Source organism: Lemur catta, chromosome 1 (genome assembly GCF_020740605.2).
Source record: "Lemur catta isolate mLemCat1 chromosome 1, mLemCat1.pri, whole genome shotgun sequence".
Taxonomy (NCBI): Eukaryota; Metazoa; Chordata; class Mammalia; order Primates; family Lemuridae; genus Lemur; species Lemur catta.
Genome location: NC_059128.1, coordinates 137,018,341 through 137,043,324, shown reverse-complemented (window position 1 = coordinate 137,043,324; position 24,984 = coordinate 137,018,341). Strand labels below are relative to the sequence as shown.

The following is a 24,984-nucleotide window of genomic DNA, read 5'->3' as shown; positions in this document are numbered from 1 at the left end:
GTTGAGAAAAGCAATGTTCATTGAGATTTCAAGAGTAGTGATTTTAGATTGGGTTACTTTTATAGATAAAAACTTGAAAATTATAGGTATAATTAAAATGAGTCACATTTACAATAAAATGCATAGATCTTAAACGTACAGTTTGACAGATCTTGATAAATGTATTACATGTATTTCACTACCACTCCATTCCCCAGAAAGTTTTCTCTTATCCCTTTCTTAGCCTGGTTTTGTCAGTTCTAGAATTTCATATAAATAGAATCATGTAATATGTATTCTTTTGTGTCTGTGTGAATGGAAAAAATACAAACTGCTTTTCCTCTGCTCTCACACCACAAGAATAAACCCAGAAGACTTCTGTGACCAAATGTGTGGGTATTTTTGCCCACCAACAAGCAATCAGTCAGTTCTTTAGCGGATGCCAGGTGGATGTGCTCCAATCCAATACTCATGCTGTCTACCTGGTGATAGCACTAGATCACACAGGTGGAGGGCTGAGTCTCCAAGACTTCCTCCTAATTTCAATGACAGTCACAGGCCCCAGATTGTTTTGCCTGTGTTTCTGATCAATCAGCTATAAATTGGGGCCCCATCCATCCTTGGGTTTGATGAATTTGCTACAGCAACTCTAAGAACCCAGGGAAACACTTACTTAGGTTTACCAGTGTATTATAAAGGATATTATGAAAGATGCAGATGAGAAGATGCATAGGGTGAGGTATGGGGAAGGAGTGTGGAGCTACCATGCCCTCCCTGGGCACACCACCCTCCAGGGACCTTGATGTGTTCAGCTGTCCAGAAGCTCTTTGTACTCTGTTCTCTTGGTCGTTTTTAGAGACTTCATTGGATAGGCATGAGTGACAACTGTGTAGAAATGTGATTGGATAAAAATGAGTATGAGCTAATACTTATAGACTGAATGGGGAAACCCAACAAAGCTGTCTGTTCTGATTTTTCTTGGCTTGTCTATGTGGCATTCCTTCCTCCCAGATATGGGACAGGTCCCCTCTTGAAATGGGGGTCTTAAGACCTACCATCTGATAAGGATATATTTTTAGTTTCTGTGGCCTGCCTTGGGGAGAAAAAGCAAGTCAAAAGAGGACAGGAAAGGGTCAGAGAGAGATTCTGTTTGCCAAAGCCTGCTTCTAACACTTAAAGCACCCCAGTGTTACAGCGAAAGACTCTATCATGGGCTGTGGGTATGAACTGTGAATAAAAAAAATACATATATATATATATATCATAATTTCACTGTCTGGCTCCTTTAACTCAGTATAATGTTTTTGAGATTCAGCTATGTTATTCCATTTTGTTGCTGAATGGTAGTTTTCAAACATGTCTTTTTAAACGCACTTTTGGGGTTTGTATATATAGGTTTGGGTGTGTAACCATCTTAATATATTCCTTGTTATCCTAACAACGAATTGTTTGTTTCACTGAATTTAGATGATAAGAGTTAGTTGAGTGAGTTTGTGTATATGGTTCTCCAGTTCTAAGGCTGTCTGTTTGGGTTTTTAAAAAAATTTCTCAGTACACCTGAACTTATGACTACATGGTACCAAAGTCTTTTTCTTGCTTAATTTTTGTTCATTTTTTTTAGGGAAGATCCACCAACATGCTCTCAGCCAGACAGTGATGATGAAGCAGAAGAAATACAGGTTGGTACAAAATAAAATAACCCGTTCTGTAGACTGTTCTAATTTAAATGATCTCTGAAATGGTTCTGACGTTTAGATCTTGCCTTACATTTGATAAAGGGAGAAATTACTCTCACTTTGAGAAAATCTCACTTTGACTTATTTTTCTATTTACTGTATGTTTAGGAAAAGATGTTTCCTGTTTCTGTATCATTTTTGGTGGAGCACTGCTTTTTGGAAGCCCCGTGCAGTACTTAAGTGTAATGTTTTGTTTCTGTCCTCTCTCTTTTCCACACAGTGGTCTGATGATGAGAACACAGCCACGCTTACGGTAAGAGATTCACGCTATCACTAAGGGTTAGCGTCAAGGTTTAAATGCATAACCCTTTGAAATTCCCATGTACTCACTATTTCAAGTATCTTTCTCTCTGTAGGCTGTTATTTACTATTTTAACTTGAATCATTGCATAACAGACAAATATGGTTTACTCTCTTTTTCCCTTTGATTACAAAGGAAATATTTTAAGTTCTTATTTGATGATTGACTTATTTCTCTTAAGCTCTGCAAGAAGGAATCAAGCCTAATGTTAAACTCTTTGGTTCCCAGATCTGTGGAACCTAAATTAAAGTGAAAATCTATATTTACTAATTCAAGTATATTTAAATGACATGAAAATTCATCTCTTTCAAGCAAAAATAGAGAAGTATGTAACTTTAACCAATGTTTTATATAAAAATGTAGGAGTTGATCAAGCATATTATATAGTCTTTCGAGATAAAACTGCTGTTGTGATATTCAACTTAAAAATTTTTTTAATAGAGATTGTAAAAGGAATAATTGAAACCAAAAAATGTACTTCTGAAAATAGATAAATGAGGCTTGGCGCGGTGGCTCATGCCTGTAATCCTAGCACTCTGGGAGGCCAAGGCAGGTAGATCACTCAAGGTCAGGAGTTCCATACCAGCCTGAGCAAGAGCAAGACCCCATCTCTACTAAAAATACAAAGAAATTAGTGGGCCAACTAAAAATATATAGAAAAAATTAGCCAGGTGTGGTGGTGCATGCCTGTAGTCCCAGCTACTCAGGAGGCTGAAGCAGAAGGATTGCTTAAGCCCAGGAGTTTGAGGTTGCTGTGAGCTAGGCCGATGCCATGGCACTCTAGCCCAGGCAACAGAGCGAGACTGTGTCAATAAATAAATAAATAAAACTCCTTATACCTTGAGTTAAAAGAGAAATGTTTTTGTAAAATTCCTTACAAGTAAATGTAAAGACAGAAAAAAAGGAAACTAGTTTTAGGGAAGGGTAGGTCCTAATACAGCTCAAAATGTGAAGCTATTTCTGTTTGTTTTAATGAAAGAGATGGAATTTCCAGGGTACAACAAAATAAAGTGGAGATGCTCCAAACTGCCGTATTTCTTTAGGTGTAAAAAATGAAGCATGGCAACAAACACAAACATGGAAAGTTTGCATGTTTTGTTTACTCCGGATGCCATGCAGACCCCTCTCCTTTTATGGAAATTCCATTTAGTTCAATGTAAATGTTATTTATTTGCCATATTCAGGGCACTATGCTGGGTTCAGTGAGATGAACAAAGATGAATGTGATTTGATTCCTGCCATTAGGGAGTTTGTGAACCAGTGGGGAGAGGTGCACAGGTAGGGGGTAGATGGCAGTGCTGTCAGAACAGAGAGAGCATATACAGCTGCAGGCACTGGAAATGCCTGAAGAGATACGCGATATTTGACCCGGACCTTAAAAGTGGTAAGGTTTATCAATGTTAACGCACGATTTTAAATATATATGGATGGACAGATATAGAAATTAATAATATAAAGATGTGTGTGTATTTACCAGACTTTCACTAAGGTTTGACATGTGACATTATGGTAGCAATGAGCACACCTAGTGTCCTGATCTTGGTTTCTAAGTACCATTCTCCATTAAAAGGAATCAAGTTCATGGAGACATTCAGGACTGGAGTTAGAAAATGTGTGTGTACAGGAAGGACACATTACCTGACACAACTACACAGCCTGGATCTGATCACGAGGAAACATGCAACAGACTCAACATTTTGGAAATTAGGTAGAGTAGCTGCCCTGTTCCCTACAAAAATGTCAAGATCATAAATGATGAGAACAACAGAGAGGAACTGCTGCAGATTAAAGGAGATTAAGGAGACATGACAGCTAGATCCAGTGCATGATTCTAGACTGGATGCCTGGACCAGATAAAAAGTTTTGATTTTTCTTTTGGTGTAAAAGACATTGTTAGGATAATTGGTAAATTTTGAATAAGATCTATAGATTAGCTAATAGGTATGGTATCCATGTTAATTCCCTGATTTTGATAATATTACTCTTATGTAAGAGAATGTTAGATTAGCTTTTTAGGGGCTATGCACTGAAGTATTTAGGGATATAGGGGCATGGTGACTGCAAATTACTCTCTAGGAAAAAAAATGCACATTTTATGTATATATAAATACTCTTTTTATGTTTCTGGAATTATTTAAAAATAAAAAGTTAATAATTTCAAAAAGTGGGTTTATTGGGTGGAACTAAATGGAGTTGGCAGGGGAACATTCATGGTAGAACACTCTTAGTGGAGGCTAGATGTGAGCCAGGATGGGGGTAGGAAAATCCGAAGTATTGGTGAATGGAAAATCGGCCATTAATGTACGTGCAAAAGCAGTCCATTAAAAATGGAAAAAAAAAAATAACTGAGATGGGCAAATTTTAAAAAAGTAAGTTGCTAAAAGTAAACATAGTACATGACAGCATTTATGTTAAATATTTTGAATGCTGTATTTTATGCATGGGTACAGGTAAGTATAAAATCATGAATATAAAAGAATACCCCCCAATTTTGCAACAGTGGCTGCCTGTGGGGAGAGAGGGAAGGGTTAAGGAGGAGGACAAGGAGAGAAGAGTCTGAATTCTACCTCATTTTTTTTCCCTTAATAAATGTAAAAGTCTGGATCAAATATGCCAAATTGTTGACTATTTGAATCTACGAATGTAGGTACATGTTTTTTGTATATTTAAGACATTTCTTAAGTCTAAAAAAATTAAATAACAAAAAAGACACCTACCCTTTCCGGATGAGTATGGTACAGGGTGCTTTGGTAGGTGAGGTTGGAAGGATGGAGAAGTGAGAGGTGAGTCTAGATCAGAGAGAGTCCATGGAAATCACATTAAAAGTGTGGATTCTCTTCCACTTACAATGGGAACTTTTCCCAGACAGCTGAGATGTTAAGCAATTTTAAATTGGCTAGTTGAACTATGAGCTTAAAGCTAAAAAGATATATTAGTAAAATCTGTTTATAGATAATTTTCAGAAAACGGTAAAATCATGACTCCCATATAGATGTAAAACTATTCAATGCATCTTGAAGATTTATTTAACTCATGAGGGAACCAGTCAGATGTTAGAACTGGTTCAAAAGAGAATCCCAAGGCAAGACATAAATTTATGGATCAGGAATATTGAAATGGCTTTGTAAATGAGGCAAAACTGGTTTTACCTCCCTCCTGTATGAAATGTCCCTTCAGGGCAGGAGAGAAAACAATCAAACCTCTTCAGACAAGATAGCAGTTGCATGTCCATGAGGATTAGTTCATATTGTTGTCAGTTACCTACAATTTACCAAGCTGTAAAATAGCTCACAGACCTAGCTAGAATCAGATAATCTGGAAAGGTGGAAATGTGGGCAATACATGGCCTTCCACGGAAAACTATCCATAAACTTTTTATAATTAAATTTCTTTCAGGATCCTTATGCCAGGATTTCCTAAAGTTGAATAATTTTGAGGATTTGAGGGAATCAATACAGGCTGGGCACAAGGCAGGAGGACTGCCTGAGGCCAGGAATTGGTGAGACCAGCCTGGGCAACATTACAAGACTCTGTCTCCACAAAAAAATTTTAAAAATTAGCCAGGTATGGTGGCACACAGCCGTAGTCCAGCTACTCAGGAGGCTGTGGTGGGAGGATCACTTGAGCCCAGGCATTCGAGGTTACCGTGAGCTATGATGGTGCCACTGCACTCCAGCCTGGGTGACAGAGTGAGACCCTGTCTCTGAAACAAATGAACAAATGCAATACATAAATATAATGTAATCCTTAGATGTCAAGTTTTATGGGATAGGATAATTACATTGTTTTGTCTTTGAAGGTTGAATCCCTTCATGCTGTAAAATTTGTGTAACTGCCGATTGCTTACAGGAAATATTGGCCAGTGTAGATCTTAGATAAGTGGTGTTTGTGGGCCAGCTCAGCAGCTTCAGGTGATGATGAGGAAATTACTGGCTTGACATAAATTGTAATTCCTTTCAGGCCGGGGGCGATGGCTCACGCCTGTAATCCTAGCACTTTGGGAGGCCGAGGCGGGCGGATCATTTGAGCTCAGGAGTTTGAGACCAGCCTGAGCAAGAGCGAGACCCCGTCTCTACTAAACATAGAAAGAAATTATACGGACAGCTAAAAATATATATAGAAAAATGAGCCGGGCATGTTGGCGCATAACCTGTAGCCCCAGCTACTCGGGAGGCTGAGGCAGGAGGATTGCCTGAGCCCAGGAGTTTGAGGTTGCTGTGAGCTAGGCTGACGCCACGGCACTCTAGCCCAGGCTACAGAGTAAGACTCTGTCTCAAAAAAAAAAAAAAATCCTTTCAAGTGGGAGAGGTGAATGGAAAATAAAATCTGTTAATACTATTACTCATTTTGAAAGCCTCTCTAAATTACTCTAACTTCATGTATCTAAGTTGAAGGAGTATAATGGGAGGCAGATACAGTGGCAGCCTATCAGATAATTAAAAGATACTGTTGTTACCCGGTCTAGAGGTCAGATTTATCTGTGCCAGAGAGAAGGGTAGCCTAACTGGGCCTTAAGCTCTCTCTGTTTTATTCCTTAGCCTTTCGTTTTTAGTTTGAGGGATATATTACCCTTTTTTGAAACTTATTCTTTGGTCTGTTTCCCAGACTCTTGGCAAAGTTTTTTCTCTGTCATAACTGGGTTAGATCTTGGGGATCCACATAAACTGTTGATTTAATTTTGGAATGTGCAGTCTAACTAATTCTAGACCTAGTCTAACGTTTTTTCCCTTATGGAAGAAATTGCTCACTGATGTTTTCAGAACTTGCAGTTGCCCATTAGGGGGCAGCAATCCCTTTTCTAGGGGATAATGGGAGCGAATGACCCTGGAGAATCTGTTAGTGTTCCTGTATTTCTGTCTCTCCCGAAGGCTCCATTTCCACCTCTTTTCTTTTCTCTAGCTTTTGTCCATGAGCTCCTTTGCCAGTGACCTAAAGCTCGAGGCAGGGCATAATGGCATCAAGCTTAAGTTCCTTTTCAAAGCACTATTTCTATTTACTTCTTAGTTGATTTGAACATGTAGAATATTTCGGTCACCTGCTTATATAAAATATGCATTTTAAATCAATCAAGAAGGAGAGAACATTTTGATTTGACTAAGGTCGTATTTTCGAAACTTGTCTAAGCCCAGTGTGGTGTGGCTCACGCCTATAGTCCCAGCTACTCAGGAGGCTGAGGCAGGATGTTCCCTTGAGCTCAGGAGTTCAAGTCCAGCCTGGACAATGTAGCAGAAGCCTATCTCTAAAAACACACCAAAAACCAACAAAAAACAACTTGTCTGGAAATACTAGTATTTAAATACAGTTTACCACATCAGTTATTTTTCATTCTCACAAAGCCTTCTGGGGATACTGCGTGTCTAACACATTTCCTGCAAATGGAAAGACTCTGGCCCTTTAAATGGGGGTGTTACTTCTGAGAACTGGAGTCTGTGGACAGGTGATATTCTACCTGTCTCTTTTCATTTGGTAACTACTGGTTTTATGTAGGTGTACAGAGCACTATTCATTCCTTCCTCACATCTCCAGATGCCTAGTGACTTCTGTCTTTTTAGTTTTGTGGGTTTGGTACAGAGCACTATTCATTCCTTCCTCACATCTCCAGATGCCTAGTGACTTCTGTCTTTTTAGTTTTGTGGGTTTGATTGTTTTGGAAAGTGCTATATGAACAGCTGGTTATTTTATTTTTCTTTCTGATGCATGTACTTGATCACTGATTTTATTTAACTGGGTTCAAAAATCCTGGTAGTAATTTGTATTCTAAATTCTGTTTTTATACCCCAAGCTATAACCTTGGCGTTTTGATCTTGTTTTCCATGGTTACTGTGATGATATTGACGTGCCCAAATATTTCTTCTTTCTTTCTGTAGGCACCAGAATTTCCTGAGTTCACCACTAAAGTCCAGGAAGCTATCAATTCCCTGGGGGGCAGTGTCTTTCCTAAACTTAACTGGAGTGCTCCAAGGGTAGGAACACATAAGTAAACCTCTTATTGTTTGAATATTCTTTGTTTTGCTATTCATTTCATTTTATGTCCCCACAGAAGGTCTAATTATATTCCTAATCCTAGGAAAATATACTCTGGAATTTATTATTATTTTCCATCTGTTATTTTATCTTCCTGACTCTGCTATACACTTTCCTGGTCTGTGAAATACTGTATATTCTGCTAAAAGACAGTTTCAACTTCTCATGTTGCTGATCGTGGTAGAATTCTGAGGAAATTTTTACTTTGCCCTTTCCAAAAGTTTAGCTGTTCGGTTTAACAGAAAAATTTTTCTCTGTTAAAAAATAATAAAAATGTCACAGGCTATATAAATAGAGCAGTTTGAGAAATCAACTGATATTTTCTTAAATTGTGTTTTATTATTTTAACACTGCATTGACAAGATTTTTGTAAAAGTTAAGGCCTGTGGGAAAAATTCTCTATTTTTTTTAAATCCAATAGAAAACAATTTTATGTCTGCAAAACTCAGTTAAGGAATCAAAAGGACTTATTTGCATTTTCAAAAATCATCTCATATGCCTTTCTTTTTTATTCTAAACTGAATGATAACTTGTACTTAATCTCATTTTTATTTTTCCTTTTTAAAAGTAATTATACTGTACCTGTACGGAGTTTGAAATTTCAGATAGATTTGGAAGCTTGCTACAAAAATTGATTGGTCCTGACACCTGTTTTACTTCTCTAATTCGTGCTCCCCAGAGGCAACCACTGTAAAATATTTCAGTACCTTCTTTTGTTGTTTACCTCTGTTTCTTTATTTTTCAGGGTAGGTATTTATTATTGCCTTCCCACTGTGAACCAGAGAGATTCAGCTCCTTTATATCCTGTCCCCTTTTCTTTCTATTACACTATCCTTATCATAGTTAGCAAATTTTGATTAGATCAGTATTTGACATTTCCACTTACTGTGATTATGCAAACGCTGTGTACACATCTGGATTACGTATGTTTTCTCATGTAACATTTTGTTTTCCCTGGAGTTAATAACTATCCTGTTGGTTCAGCTGCATGGTTTGCCATGCACGTGTTGTTTCAGTGGAATTAAATGTGTATGTTCAATATGCTATCTTCAGAAGTTCATCATCATTTTCATTGGGAGATATTATAAAGAAGTTATTAGAAAGAAGTTACTGAGTTCATTTGTAGTTCCTTACAATCAACTTTTCATCTATATATGAGCATTATTTTTAGTCATTCCATGCTGCTGAACTGGGTTGAGGCTTTTTACTTAAGATGGGTAGATTATTTGTGGTTGTAAATTATTCATTTGTTCATTAATTTGTTATTTATTTAGTACCTACTATGTGCCAGTATTTTGCTTCCATGTGGGGCGGATAACTGGATAGGTTTTTGCAATCATTATTTTGCTCATATTATATTACTGCCCTGTGTCTGATCTGACTGCAGGAGAGGTGTTTTTTAAATTACTTATTCTGTCATTTTTCATCATGTTCCACTAAACTTTGTGCCTACCGTGCTTGCTATTCTTCCCTTTTTTGTTCATATGTGTGAGACATTCACCATTTAAAGTTGTAATGATTCAGAATATCTCACTTCCTTCTCACCCAGATTTGGTAGACATGCGGCTTAACTGCCCCAACTGTCAAAGTGCAGGTATTTGGCTGTCTTCCCAGAAACAGGAAGGAGAGAGGGAGGTGGTCTCTTTTTTCTTAGAGAGTAGCTGGGCAGGCTCTTTCTTTACCACTGTAGTCTATTAGCTGAAGTGTCAGTGTTTCTGATACCTTATTCCCCATTCTCTATCATCACTAAGAAAAGGAAGTGCGTGGGCCGGGGCTGAAATAGGAGGACTCTGGCATCTCAGTTTTCATAACTGAGTGACATGCAATAGTGATGCTCTTTGTTGTTGAGAGATGTAATTTAACATTTACAGTACTGTTAAAATTTACTTGACTTTCTTCCTTAAGCCTTTGAAGTGGTATGTAGTATTGATTTTGTTTATAGGCCTCAATATTCATAGCAACTAACATGGAGCATATACTAAATAGCATGTGCTTTATTATTTAGGATGCATACTGGATAGCAATGAATAGTTCCCTGGAATGTAAAACCCTCAGCGACATCTTTCTACTTTTCAAGAGTTCTGATTTCATCACTCGTGACTTCACTCAGCCGTAAGTATCTCTTCTTCTCTCATGTCAGTGGTTTCAGGACGTGCACAAATTTTACTATAAGTGAAATTCCATTAGTTTTACTACAGTTATAAACTGCGGTCCCAAATAACAAAGCTATTTCATGTTGCCAAAATGACCTATTAAAACTTCCTTTTCCTTTACAGTAAATAAGTCCCTAAATATCAAGGGTTTTCTGTATCTGTACCCGTTAAACATTTTAGTAATTTTTTTCCTATTATAAAACTGATACATCATAGAAAAACATGTTTATCATAGAAAACATGTTTATCATAGAAAAACAAAATAAGAAACTATAACTAAGCAAAAACAGGACATATAAAACCACCCATGATCTCAGCACAATTGGTTCTATATATTTCTAGCATTCTATGCAAATGTATGATAAAATATACCTGTCTCTACCTATATACATTTTTTTATTTTTTTTTTATTTTTATGATTCTTGTTTTTTTTTTCTTTTTACCGAGGTTTTCCACATTGATGTATACAGATTTTTTTTAAAGGGGGATCCTATAGTTCATAACGTTTAGTCAGCAGTATATTTCGTATATAGTGACATCATTGCATGTCATTAAATACTTAAATTCCTCGTTCTTTTTCATTACCTTAATGGCATGCCCCTGCAGAGCTGTAACATAGTTTAACCAATCCTCTTTTCTTCTATAGTCCTTCAGTCCTTAAATTAAATCTTTGTGCGCTTGCCTAATTTTTTCCTTAGGATAAATTTCTAGAAGTGGGATTGCTGTGTTTCCTTCCTTTTTCCAGTCACTCGATAGCTGGAGAACTGGACTGTGCTGTCTGCACTGCAGGCAGACAGAACCCCTGCACTGCTGCGCTGTAGGGCTTCTTTTGTTCTGTCATCACATAGCAGTTATTCTTCTTGGCTTCTCCTCTTATCTCCTCTTAAACAGATCAGTTATCTTAGTTAAACTCATCTTTAAACAGACCTTTAAAATAAATCATATCGTAAAATCTAGAAGCTAAGCAGAATGGGCTGAAGATACTGTATATGCATGCTGTTTCCTCCCTGTCCATCCAGTTGAATCTGCCCTGCCAGTTCACCCCATTTCATCCTCACGTCCTTTTTTGAAGTGGAGTGTGGCATGAATAAATAAGTTCACTGCATGACAGTGGTGCCTCAGCTCTGTAGTTTCTGAGCTCTGCAGCTTAGGCATATTGTTTTCGTATTATATTAATTAAAGAAAAGGAGTTAAGTAACAATCAATGAGTGTGATTGTATCGCATGTTTATTATAAAAGGATTTTACCTGTATTGGTGTTTCTGGTTCTAAAGAACAGTATGTATTGTTTTGACATTTAGTTGTCAACCTTTGTGGTTGTGTCAGCACAGCTGTTACTGGTAGGGTGTTGGTAGCCCTCATTTCATAATAGTAATGATGCAGTGGTATCTACGTTCTAGGAACTACCCTCTGATCAGAAGAAAGTCATGCCTTTTTTTTCCATTGTAAAGTTTTTTGACATCTAATGCTTTAAGAGGCCTTGAAATATATTACATTAAAAATACTCTACCTGTTAATTCATCTGACATGGATATTCATATCCCTTTAGTATTAGTTGCAGTAAGAGTATGAGGACACCTTTGCCTTTCCAAAACTGAACTATAAATAACTTTTAACTGTGAGGCTGATGGTTTTTAAATCAGCTTTGCAATTTAACGATCTGCTACCTCCTCTTAGCCCACCTCTCCCTTTTTGTCTTAATTTAACTGATGTTCCAGTGGATGATAGAAATATCACTCAGTTGTTCTGCGTTTTGCACTTTTGACTTTTGCATGGAAGTTAATAAGCAAGTGAGTGTGAGGCCTTGGACTTAGAGTATTTACCCACAGAATGTCATCCTTCTCGTAGTATAAATAATTCGATGTTGGCAGGAGCAAATACTGAGCACTGAGCTTTTGGGCTTCTAGCTGGCACCACTAATGTGTCACCCTTTTCTAGAAATATTTGTTGGTAGTCAGTTGCATAGCAATTAATAAGTCAGTTGCATAACAGTAAGTATTGCCATCACATAAAAATTCTTTATTGGTGTAACTCATTAAAGATGAATGTTTGTCACAAAGGCCTTGTGAACGAGCTCTTAAAAGGGTATAAGTATAATTCATTAGATTGGACAGGATCATATCAGTGATCCTTTCCTTCTATAAGTTAGAAAATTGAGTCCTAAATCTGTTCAGTAATTTGCTCAACATCCCACAGTAGAACCAAAACCCAAATATAATTTTAATAACATCACTTTGCAAATTCTTTGTACTTTCACTTAATAAAGTTGTAGATTCTTTTCAAAATGTTTCCAATTAAGATAATGTATAATAGAATAAAATTATCATTGAGTATCACATTATTATATATGTATAAAATTATATAGCATAAATATGAGATTAACTTGTTTATACTATTTTTAGGCTTGACTGGACTAAAGAAACAAATATGTTATAGTCAGGATTTCAAGTTAACAGAAGTTGAACTAAAAATAGTTTACATGCATGGGGTTTAAAAAATATATTATTTAACTAGGAGTCTGGAAATTGGGTATTTTTAGGGTAAATCCAGCAGCTCGCCAAGGTTGCCAGGAACCCAGGCTCTCTCATTCTTTCACATCTGCCATTCTTGATTTATTGGCTTGGTCTTTGGGTTTATCACCTAATGGTTAAAAGATTGCTGCCCCAGTTCTAAGTATCTGTCACATGAAGACATGACAGTATCTGAACCAAAAATAGGAGAGGTGGGTATATTTCCTCTCATTCTTTTCTGTATGTGAACGAGTAAAGCATGCCTGCCTGCAAGCTTCCCAGGAGAGTTCCTGTCAGCTCTTACTGGTCACACAAACAGTTGCCCAGCCTGATGCAGCAGTTGGCAGAGGGAACAGAATTGCCATGACTGGTTTACACCAGAGGTTCTCAATGTAAGCCCACATCAGGGCCATCTGGAGAGTTTGATAGAACACAGACTGCTGGGCTCCACCCCAGGGTTTCTGATTCGATAGCCCTGGAATGGGGCCCAAGCTTGTCCTTTCTAACCTGTTCCCAGGGGATACATTGATACTGCTGGCCAGGGCCGGGCCTGGAGTACCACTTAGATTAATCAACACACGCATCCCTGGGATTAGGGAGGGAGTCATGGAGCACAAGTGCTTCCAGTGTCTGTGTAATCCAGGTTCCGTGAGCCAGGTTGAAGGTGCCAGACTGCTGGAGGGTGGACAACCAGTAGTGTCCGCCATGGCTGTAAGTTGCTATATGATATTAAGTACTGGGTTTATTTTTCCTGTTCCTCAAATGGTTACTATAGACAAGAAGCTTTAAAAAGTGGATGTTGATGTATGACACAGATAATGTCATCTGTCTACATTATTATTTGCTGACTGAATTATTTGCCCAGGTATAAACATATTATGTGATTAAACTTGCTGAGTCACAAGGCCGTTTTCATTAATTATTTTATTGATGAAGTATCACTTCAGTAGGCCAAGTAGGCAAGAAAAAAAATTTGATATTCATCTGGCATTTAGAAGAAAGGGCTGTGTGAGTGAATAACATTCATTGTTTCTCTGAGGGGTTCATGACTAAGGAGAAATAGATTTGACTAGAGATCAGAGAATTTCACATGTCTTAGCAATTTAAACTCAGCTATGTTCAACATAAATTTTAGACATTTTTTTCTTAAGATTATTACAAAACTAGTTATTCTAAAATTCAGCAGCAAACAATTTCAGGAGTATCTTATTTTGAAGAAAAATTCTATGAAATTTGTAATGAACACACCCAATCTCTCTTAATTCTCTATGATTTTACTTTTATCTTTCCTTTTCCACCACCAGTGAAAATCTAAAAAAACAGAATCTGTGTACTGAAACTCTTGTTTTGCTTTCTAAACAGCAAGAAAAGCTGCAGCACCCAAACTTTGGTGCTTAATTTTTCTCTGGCTCTAAATTTTCTGTTCTTTTTCTGCCCATGATTTAAAATTTTTTCTTATAATTAGGTTTTTTTTTTTTTTTTTTTTTTTACTGTGAGGTACAATGTTGTAGCATTCCCACTTTTTTTTTTTTTTTTTTTTTAGAACAGGATCTTGTTCTGTCACCCAGGCTGGAGGGCTGTGGCACAACCATAGTTCACTGTGACCTCAAATTCCTGGGCTCACATAACCCTCCTGCCTCAGCCTCTTGAATAGCTAGGGCTACAGGCATATACCACCATGCGTGGCTAATTTTGTATTTATTTTTTGTAGAGACAGATCACACTGTGTAGCCCAGGCTGGTCTTGAACTCCTGGCCTCAAGTGATCCTCCCACCTCAGCCTCCCAACATGCTGGTATTACAGGTGTGAGCCACTGCTCCCAGCTACCTTCCCACTTTTGAAAAAAGCTTACAGTAAGGATTGTACTCTGGTAAATACTTAGTAACACGAAAGGCAGTAGGTATTATTTCTAATACCTAATGCCATTTTAGAGCACTAATGACTTTATTTTCTGCCACTTATAAAGCTTTAGTGATGAAATATGAAATTGTGGTCCCAGTCAATGGATTTACTTAACACCTAAATTTTCCAGGGTAAATTCACAAAAAATGTTCTCTAGATAATACAATGATTCTCCTTCCTCACTCCTGCTATGTTGACTGGCCCAAATTAGAGAGAAAGTTCACACTGTTTGAGTAGGGAATATTGTAAATCACATCACCAGTACTGGAGTCTCCCTTGCCTCCAACAAACAGGATCGTCCTCAACTTAAGTGTTTTCCACTAGAGTAGCCTTTTGTTTCTACCTCTATCCAGCTTTTTCTTGTGCAGTATATTTCTTTATCATAACACAACCCGTCGCAGTACACATACAGTTACATGCCATATACCCATGTCTCAGTCCATGATGGACCACATATACACGGACAGTGGTCTCATACGATTGTAACACTATATTTTTACTGTACCTTGTTTATGTTTAGATAGACAAATACCACTGTGTTACAGTTGCCTGCAGTATTCAGTACAGTAACGTGCTGTCAGGTTTGTAGCCTAGAAGCAACAGGCTGTACCACACAGCCTAGGTGTGTAGTAGGCTACCATTGAAGTTTGTGTAAGTGCACTCTACGGTGTTCACAGATCAACAAAATTGCCTAACGATGTATTTCTCGGAACATAGCCCTGTCATTAAGCTACGCATGACTATACGTGTATCCTTTCTCATCTTCCCCCCCTTTCTTTATATTAATAACATAGCATAGAACACATTGCACCTTATCTTCTGTATTCTACATCCTGTTTCCCCAATTGTCCCTGCTGCCTTGGTCCCACATTCTCAGACATGCATCCTCATCACTGAACATGTTAACGTTTGACCTCTTTCAATGTGTGAGACGTTTGGAACAGCATGGTAGAAACCTTCATTATATTTCTTACGACATCCACAGAAAAAACCGTATCAGTCTCCAGACATGTTTAGGGCATAATAAATATGCCTACTTATATAATAGTAAGACTATCTGGCTGGCAGGAACCTCAGTCTTGTTTAAGTTGAGGGAATGATTTGAGTAGAAATAAAAGGAAAAAAAAACACTCCTGTTAGTCATCAGTACTAGCTAAGCATAGTTCTCTAGTTATGGGTTATCATCATTTTTTCTTTTTCTTTTTCTTTTTTTTTTTTTTAAAGAGATAGGATCTCACTCTGTTGTTGAGGCTGGAGTGCAGTGGTGTGATCAATGTCTTTTTTCTTTTCCTTTTTATTTTTCATTTTTCTTTCCTTTTTTTTTTTTTTGAGACAGGGTCTTGCTCTGTTGCCCAGGCTAGAGTGAGTGCTGTGGTGTCAGCCTAGCTCACAGCAACCTCAAACTCCTGGGCTTAAGCGATCCTAGTGCCTCAGCCTCCCAAGTCGCTGGGACTACAGGCATGAGCCACCATGCCCGGCTAATTTTTTCTATGTGTATTTTTAGTTGGCCAGATAATTTGTTTCTATTTTTTAGTAGAGACAGGGTCTCACTCTTGCTCAGGCTGGTCTCGAACTCCTGACCTCGAGTGATCCACCCGCCTCGGCCTCCCAGAGTGCTAGGATTACAGGCGTGAGCCACCGTGCCCGGCCTTTTTCTTTCCTTTTTGAAAATTTGGATTTAGAGCATCATCAAAATTTCTGTTAACTGGCTAATTTCAAAGTGTATTAAAAATCTGCTGCCATAGCTTTTAGTAGCTCTCATCAAAGCAGACCTTTGGGATTTTGCTCTTTTGTTTTTCCTTCAAAATAAAATCTTTACTGTTACTGTATCTGAGAATTCTTTTAGTTTGTAATTTATATTGTAGATTATGTAACATTTATTATTTAATAACATTTGTGTTTATTTTAGAGTTTTCATTGCTAGCTAGAGGAACTATAATTATTCTACCAAGAATTATGAGCTTAGAATCCAACATAGGAGCCTCCTTTCAAACTAGACTATAAATTAATGGCTTTGGTTTAATACCACTTTCTGTTGGTACCTTGTTAAAAATTTCAACTAAAAGAAATCTTCCAAATTAGTGTAAAATACTAATCCAGGAAAAAAATTTAGGAGTTTTTGTTTTTAAATATAGTACCTCAAGAATGTAAATGGTATCCAAATGTTCACACACAATGTTCTTTTCAGCATTTCAGCTGAGCTCCTGAAAATGGTGTTGTTGACCTTTAGATCCAGTCTTAGCAAGATGGCTCAGCGCTTTCCTCTCTTTCCAGGGAGGATATTTGGCCATCTGGTTAATCATCTTAATAAGAAAAAGCCTTGTACAGTAATCTCCTATATACCACATATGTTCTTACTCCTACCCTCTGAAACTAGTCAAGTTTTTAAAATAACATAAGTGTTAAAGCAATCAACATTTAAAAATAATGTGAGAGGATGGTAGACTGCAAGTGTGTATTAAAATGTATACCTGTTTTGAAGTAGCAATATGAGGATTAATCAAGGGTTGAAATCAATGTTTGTAGTAATGTAAACAGCATTTTTAAAAATTAGATAAAGACCCTGAAATTGCTCCTTTTGGCTTTCCTTTAATATTTTTAAAACGGCTAAGTATAGAACCTTAATCTACCTTTATGGAATAATGTCTTACTAATAAACTAGCCTCATTATCAGATTTATAAAAATTACAGCACCCACATGGTTAAAAGCACATTTCAAAAATTGAAGTGGTAGTAGTTCTGTTATAATACTAACCATTAAGGTAATGCCTTTTATTTTGTTTATTCTAATTTCTTTGCCATTTCTATCCTTCTATCTCCCTTGTATCTTTAAGATACATTTAAATTGAGAAAAGATAGGCATTCAGTTCAGTTTTATCATGATAATGAGCTACTGGTTGTTTGGAAGCTAAAATATTAGCTTTTGAAGTAAACTTGAATGAGTTTCTTATTATAAAGCAATACATGTACACTTTGTACTTTATGTATTTTTTGATTCCTCAAAATTAGGTTAATATAAATGTATATTCAATATGATAAATATAATGTTAGAAATACTGCAGATGAACAATGGAAGAAATTAATAGTCACTGCTGGGAAAAAAACATTGTTAGTTAACATTATGATACTTACTGTGTTGTTTTGTCCTGTATGTCTCAGTTTGTTTTAAAAAGTGAGATTGTTCTGTATACAGTGTTGTGACTTGTTTTATTAGTTTAAAAGTAATACTGCATTGTAAATATTTTTCTTTCTTATGAAAAATTCTTTTACCACACAGTTTTTTATCCTTCATAATATTGTCTGGATTTTTAACACATTTTTCATTTAGAATTTAAAGAGGAGTTGAGGAAAAATGTTTTAAGGATAAAATGTTTATAAAAGAATTTTTAAAATAATTAGCATTTTTGCTAATTAAAATATTGAGGCTGTTAGGGTAGGAAAAAAAGGCCAGGGAGTCTTTTGAAATGAAGAACATTTTACTATGTAGAACTATTTTTTTGTTTTGTTTTGTTTTGTTTTTAAGACAGAGTGTCACTCTCTCACCCCAGCTAGTGCAGTGGCGTTAGCATAGCTCACTGCAACTTCAAACTCCTGGGCTCAAGCCATCCTCCTGCCTCAGCCTCCCGAGTAGCTGGGGCTACAGATGCTCACCCCGATGCCTGGCTAATTTTTCTATTTTTGGTAGATATGGGGTCTCACTCTTGCTAAGGCTGGTCTTAAACTCCTGAGCTCAAGTAATCCTTCTGCCTCAGCCTCCCAGAGTGCTAGGATTACAGATATGAGCCACTGCACTCGGCCTATGCATAACTATTAAAAGAGATGATCAAGGATCATCTTGATCATGTTGCTTCAGCTCCATCTTATTTAGCCACAGATTCAAGAGGTTTCCCGCAAAGTGGCCACCTGCCAGCAGTTGACAACCTGCCAAATCCTACAGTGACCTTAGCAGCTTTTAGACAAGCTTCACTCACTTTTCTAGCTGAAGCCGCTGCTCTGAAGGCCAGGCTTGAGGTCCCAGCTGCTCCAATTTGATGCTTCTTCCTCCCTTTTCCCGTTTCTTCCCTTCCCCAAGAATCGCGCAGAACCACTGACCGGGCCTCTTACTGGCTGACAGGTGCTCCTGGCCCTTTTCCCGAGAACCTCTTACCAGTTTAGAGCTGAGGCTAGTCCTCAGCACCACCTTTTCCAAAACGTAGCTGTCTGGTCCCCATCTCAGACTTTGGATTGGAATCTCTGGGGATGTATTTTGAAAAATTGACCCATCTCGTTGTAGCCCTACACTTTCATTTTCAAACCTGTGTTCTAGAAGCTATACCATACCCCGAGCTTCAGTATGCAACAAGTGATTAACCAAAAACAAAGAAAGAAAGGGAAAAGGAGGCCTGAGAAGTTGCCTACAAATTTGATTGCATAAAGAACTTTAGAAATTGCCTAATTCTCCCTACCATTTACTGCCATTTACTGCCACTGCGACTAAAAGCCAGCCAGGGAAATTTAATTGACTTCCAAGATCATAAAATGCTAGTACAGAGCCCAAGATCCTGATTTTGATTCTTATGGCTAGTCCATTGTTTTCTTATATTCATTGGAATATTTCCTTCTCCCTTTTATGTAGATTATCTAATCCAGAATATTCTGTTTGTCTCTGTACTGGCTGTGAGTCCAAACATGATTTTCTTAAATGATAGAAAATGTTTAGTGGACGGCTCCAGAGATATGCTTATCAATCTGCTGATCCTTGGGGCAAAAGGATGGTTTATTTAAGGGTAAAAATAATTATGTTAATTTTTATTAACCTGACAGTTCATGATCTTAATTTTGATTAACATAAAACAACTTATGGGATTAATTTTTATTAGGAAAAACTTTAAATATATGGAAAGTTAGCTTTCTAATTTTAGACATAACTCCTTAGGGTAACATACCTTTAAATTAGTTTGATTTGAAGCAAGGGATTTTTGCTTTCCAGAGAAAAATGAGGTCTTAAAATAGCACCAGTGTGTGCTTGAGTGTATAAAAACAGAAGTTTTACACATTGTTATTTTGGAAGATCCATCTTGTATTATGGAAACTGGATTTGGTTAGTGGTAGCTATTTTTTAACAGTGATACTACTTGAGCTTGAAGTCCCACCAGTGTTTGTGCTGTTTTTCTGTTTTGTTTTTTTAACTTAGTCTGAGAGCTTTAATAACAGCTCTAGAACCTCCGTCCTTGAGAGAAGTGGTGCAGCGTGGGATTTAGTGCATTCTCTTGCCCACTTACCTGTTACCTCCTCTTTCTGAGCCTTGCTATCCTCATACGATACATATGGATGATGTTAATATTAAATAATAGCCCTTTCTCATAGGATTATTGTAAGGATTAAATAAGATGGCAAATGTAAAATGTTTCATGCAGTGCCAAGCATATGATAAGTGTTCAGTAAGTAAAGCCTACTAATATAGAGAAAACCCACTGGCTTTTTAAAAAAACACCTCATGTTTACCTTTCTTTGCAATGCACATTTGATCAGTCAGTGCACATTAGTGGTAATAGAAGTTCTGTTTTATCAGGATTTCAGCCAATCAAGTAAACTAAAATTGTTATTGTTTATAGTATAAATCATAAATGATTGCAGAGAATTGCAACTTAATCGTATATGCAGGGAAATTAAAAAGCTTTTCAAACTCAGTTTTGCTTGCAAATGGCTTAAGACATCTTCAGAAGTTTTTTTGTTGTTGTTGTTTGTATGTTTTTTTAAAAATGTCTCTCGATTGCAAGTCGTATATATGTTATATGTGACAAGTTATATGCCATTTACGTAAGCCATCTCACTTCCTTTCCTTTTCTCTGTGTCATCACACCTTCTCTGCTGATTCATATCACTCTTAAAGACTAAAAAATGCAATCTAAAGACAGCCACCTAAATGTTACCTTTTGTTCCTGCTGTCCTCTTTCTCTCTCTCTCATCCACATTTCCTAGTCAGGCTGCTCTGAAGTGTATATTTTTATTTTCTCACCTCCCATTCAATCCTTGGTTCTCTGCAATCTAGTTTCCAGCTGTGTAGGAATACTCTAAAATTGCCCTGGCAGAAGTCACCGGATCCAGGGGACATTCTTGGTCTTACTTTACAGTGGCATTGAGTCAGTTCACCCTTTCCTTGTTGAAACCCTCTTGCCTTAACATTCAGGATGCCGTCTTCTCATCCCTCCCCTCCATCTAGGATTGTAGCTGCCTTCTCTAGCTCCTTTGCCTTTGCTCACTCTTTAATTGTTGGTGTTCCCCAGGATTCTGTCATCTGCCTAAGGTGATCACTTCCACTTCCTTGACTTTAGCTCTTAAACCCATATGATTATTACCTCTGCGGAATTGTCTTCGTCTCCTTCCTCTCTTTTGAGTTCCCTCATTTCTAGTTGCTTACTAGACATCGCTGTGTGGTTCTCACGGATATCTCCAGTTCTGCACGCCCAAATACAGCACTCTCCCAGCTTTCCTCACCCCACGTCACCTGCTTTCCCTCCTGCCTAGTAATGCCTCATGAATGGCAGCCCTGCCATCCTCTAGCTAGTCCTCCAGCCAGACACCCCAGAGTCACCCCGGCCTCCTTCTCCCTGCTCCCTCCTTTGCAACCAGTCGTCAGGTTGTACTGATTCTGCCTCCGAAATGTCTTTGTACTGTGCTACACCTCTTTTTCTCTATTTCCGTTGCCTCAGTTGGACCCTCCTCTCTCACTGATACTATTGCAACAAGCTTTGACTAGTCTTTCTGCTTCCCAAGTTGCCACCCTTTCCCCCAAACTATCCAATCCCATTGAGCCATAGAGATGTACTTGAAGCCTAAATGTGATGATCTCTCTCACATACTTAGAAACTTCATAGCTCCCCACTGTGGATATAATAAAGTTCAACCTGCTTAGGTAGGCAAACAAGGCCTTTGTGGATACCTGATACTTCTCATTGTCCAAGATTTCTATGTAACTCCATCGTTCGGGAGCTCCTCCCTTGCATCCCACATTGTGTCAGTACTAACCTCCTGTCATTCTGTGAATACTGCGTACATTTCTCATGTGCCCTCCCTGCCTTGGCACGTTTCCCTTTGCCTTAAGTGTGGACCCCTTCTTGGCTACCACCCCCTCTCCCTTCCGCACACTGCAGACAGCTAATCAGTCCTTCCTTCGTGCTGTCGGAGGATTTTATTTTTATTTTCCCCAGTGTTTTGAAATTCTTTGCCTACTCGTTAGCTTTCTCCACCAGACTAACCTCCTAAAGGACAAAGAAGTTTTTGCCATTTTATCATTCCCAGTGCCTAGCCCTGTCTCGGGTATGGGTAGGCGTTTAAGAAATGAAATGAAATATTGTTCATGAAACTGAGGATTTTTAGAAGAAGAAACAAATATACTTAATGGAGGGCTGAATAGTTTAATCAAATATTTTTTAAAATATCACGTGGGAGAGGATTAGATTAACCTTGCGTGGCTTCACATGGCAGGATTAGTGTTAAGGGAGAAGTAGACTGCTGGCCGGAAGCTGTGCACAGTGAGAATGGGTAAGGTGGCAGTGCCTTCCTGCCTCCGTTGGGAATCTGCACTTGACAGTTAAGTCCTGCCTTGGGTGCTAAATGTGGGCTTTTCTGGGTATTAGTTTTTTTGCCTTTTAATAGAAAAATGCAGATTATGCTACCTCTAAGATTATAATAGCCCATAACATTGTTTTGAGGATTAAATGAGGTAACATCTCGGCGTGCCTAAGCTAATGCATAGCGTTGAATAATGCTTAATAAGCGTTCATCGCATTTGCACTAGTCTCCTATTTCTGGATGCTTTTAGTAAAACATTACTCTCATGTGAAATATAAGGAATGTACGTGCATAAACTGACACCAGTAAAAACAAAGATTCAATTGCCTTTTTTCTCTCTAAAGATTTATTCATTGTACTGATGATTCTCCAGATCCTTGTATGGAATATGAGGTAAGAAACTTTATTTTCCTTGATAATCCTAGATGAAGATGTTTTGAGACTTCATATTTATCCTTAAATGAAATAAATGAAGTTTTTTGGATTGATTTCTCTGGGAACCTAGAGCCACTGAATTTTTAAATGTATGAAAGAGATTGTACATATAAAATAATATATATTGTATAGAGAATATATGTATATAGTATACACTTAACTACAGAATATACATATTCTGTAATAAAACACTTTTTTACACTCCCCACCCAGCTGAACCTGATTAAGTTTCAGCATTTTACTATTTTTTATATTGTTCACTCATTTTATAAATAACCTATAAAAGTAAAAATAAAAGGATAGTGAAAAGACAACCTTATTAGAAATTTTAATGAGTTTAAACATGGCAGACCCTGATTTCTGTCCTGTATTTTTCTAGTTTTGAAAGTGTACACACCACACATGCACACACCCACTGCCTCCTGAAATGAGCAGTGTTCTTGGGTGCAATTAACTGCTTGTCAAATGGGACATACCTTTCTTTTAAGTGCTCATTGCAGGTTTCGGCTACATCCCTGATAGGCTCTCGCTTTCCTGCTGGTTCTTCTTGCACTTGCATTGTCAAAATGCAAAACTTTTAAAAACTTTGAAAGCTCATTTGTTGAAAAGAGGATGGCCATCTTTGCTCTGTAATCATATTTTTACATTTACATGAAAATTACATTTTTATTTTTGATTTTATAATACCAGTTAGAATTAGTGCGATGATTTTTTTTAAAATGTCCTTAGTGTCTCTTGCTTCTAGACAGTTTGTATATACGTACACATGCTTTCAAAATTTGTCTGTTGACTCACTATATTGAGTAATTTTTAGTGTGAGTATATGTATTGGCATATCTTTTATGATTATGCCATATATGTGGAACAGTTAATTTACTGTTTAATTTACTATTTACCAAACTACCAATTACTAGATCTTAGAGCACTTGTAATTGAGATCCTTCATGAGGTTTTTCCCCCACTAACAGCATAGCGTGAGTTTCTAATTATCCTTTTATGACATTACATGTAATATGTATATAATATAATCATGTTGATTGTTTCACTGAACAGACATCTATCTATTAAGTACTTGCTGTGGTGCTTTGTGCTGGGGACACAGAAATGAGAAAGATTCTTTAGCCATTCCCTGAGGCATAATCTTTGTTGAGATGTCATCGTCTACCCACAAGATTTACTTACCAGCAGTTTGTTCTTTTATTGCTTTTTTGGGACTATAACATCATCATGTTAGTGCATAGAACTTAAAGCCCAGTTTTAAAAGCCTAGGAAAGTGATACTCTTCGAGTAATTAAAATGAAAAGTTGCAAGCAGAATCCTGTGTATTATGTTCTCCTGTCTGCATATATTTTTTTTAAAAAATACATCTACTGTATACTTATATTCATAGAATACTTCTGGAAAGATATACAGGAAACTGGTAGCACTGATTGCCTCTGAGGACAGAGGGACTTGGGGGAGAGATTCACCTTTTGCCCTTTTGTGGTTTTTTTTCAACCACAATGTATGTATTACCTGTACAAAATATTATTTCACTGAAGATTATGCAAATTTTCTAAAAAATTACTGTTAGTGTGCTATGATTGCTTGTTGCCAAATAAAAATTACTGTGAACACGTCTTTATATATATATATTTACATATAGTTTTATATATGTATAAAACTATGTACATATGTGCCAGCATAAGCTTTTAATAGTCAAAAACTGTGTAATACTTTAATTTGGGGTTCTTCATTTAATAATTAGGTTCTTTTTAAAAATATGACATACAAGGCTCAGCCAAGAGGTTATAATAATGAAAAATGAAGCCAGTGCATTTTAAATTTCCAAGGCATATTTTAAAAATGTTTTCCTCTTTTTTAAGAAGAGAAACTTAATTGTTACCAAAAAATTTTAAATTCAAGAAAGTATGAGGAACCTACCACCCAGATATAACCTCAGTATTATTAACATTTGGTCTTTAACTTCCCTTTTTTGAGATGTGTGTGTGTATATATACACACATTCTCTTTATAAATACTTTGCATACCATTTTGTAGTTTATTTTTACTTGTAGCATCGTGTGAGCATTTTCCCAAGTCATTAAATATTTTTTATAACATAATTTTTAGAGGCTGCTTGTCTTACATATTTGTTGTTTCACTTGACAGACATTTCTTAAACACCTGCTGTATAGTACCTACTTGTGCTGGGAACACAAAGATGAATGAAACCCAGTTTCCTGCCCTTAGGGAACTTACAAGTTAGTGGGGAAGAGAGACTTGTATCCCATTGTCATGGGACAACATGATCATGTGCTTAGTATAGAAGGTTACGTGAGAACGATGGCAAGCACAGTGGGGGACCCCAAGCCCACTGAGGGGATTCGGGGACTGGTGCCTGCAGTAATT

At 37.2% G+C, this 24,984-nt stretch overlaps 1 protein-coding gene across 1 annotated transcript in view; it reads left to right on the top strand.

Annotated features, from left to right (window-relative positions):
• Positions 1-24,984, top strand: part of CDC123 (cell division cycle 123) — a 42,883-nt gene that overhangs the window by 4,483 nt on the left and 13,416 nt on the right. Inside the window, exons 3-7 of the mRNA XM_045535336.1 lie at positions 1,601-1,658; positions 1,936-1,968; positions 7,884-7,979; positions 10,046-10,152; positions 22,503-22,551. Coding sequence (XP_045391292.1) covers positions 1,601-1,658; positions 1,936-1,968; positions 7,884-7,979; positions 10,046-10,152; positions 22,503-22,551 — 343 coding nt within the window. The remainder of the gene's footprint in view (positions 1-1,600; positions 1,659-1,935; positions 1,969-7,883; positions 7,980-10,045; positions 10,153-22,502; positions 22,552-24,984) is intronic.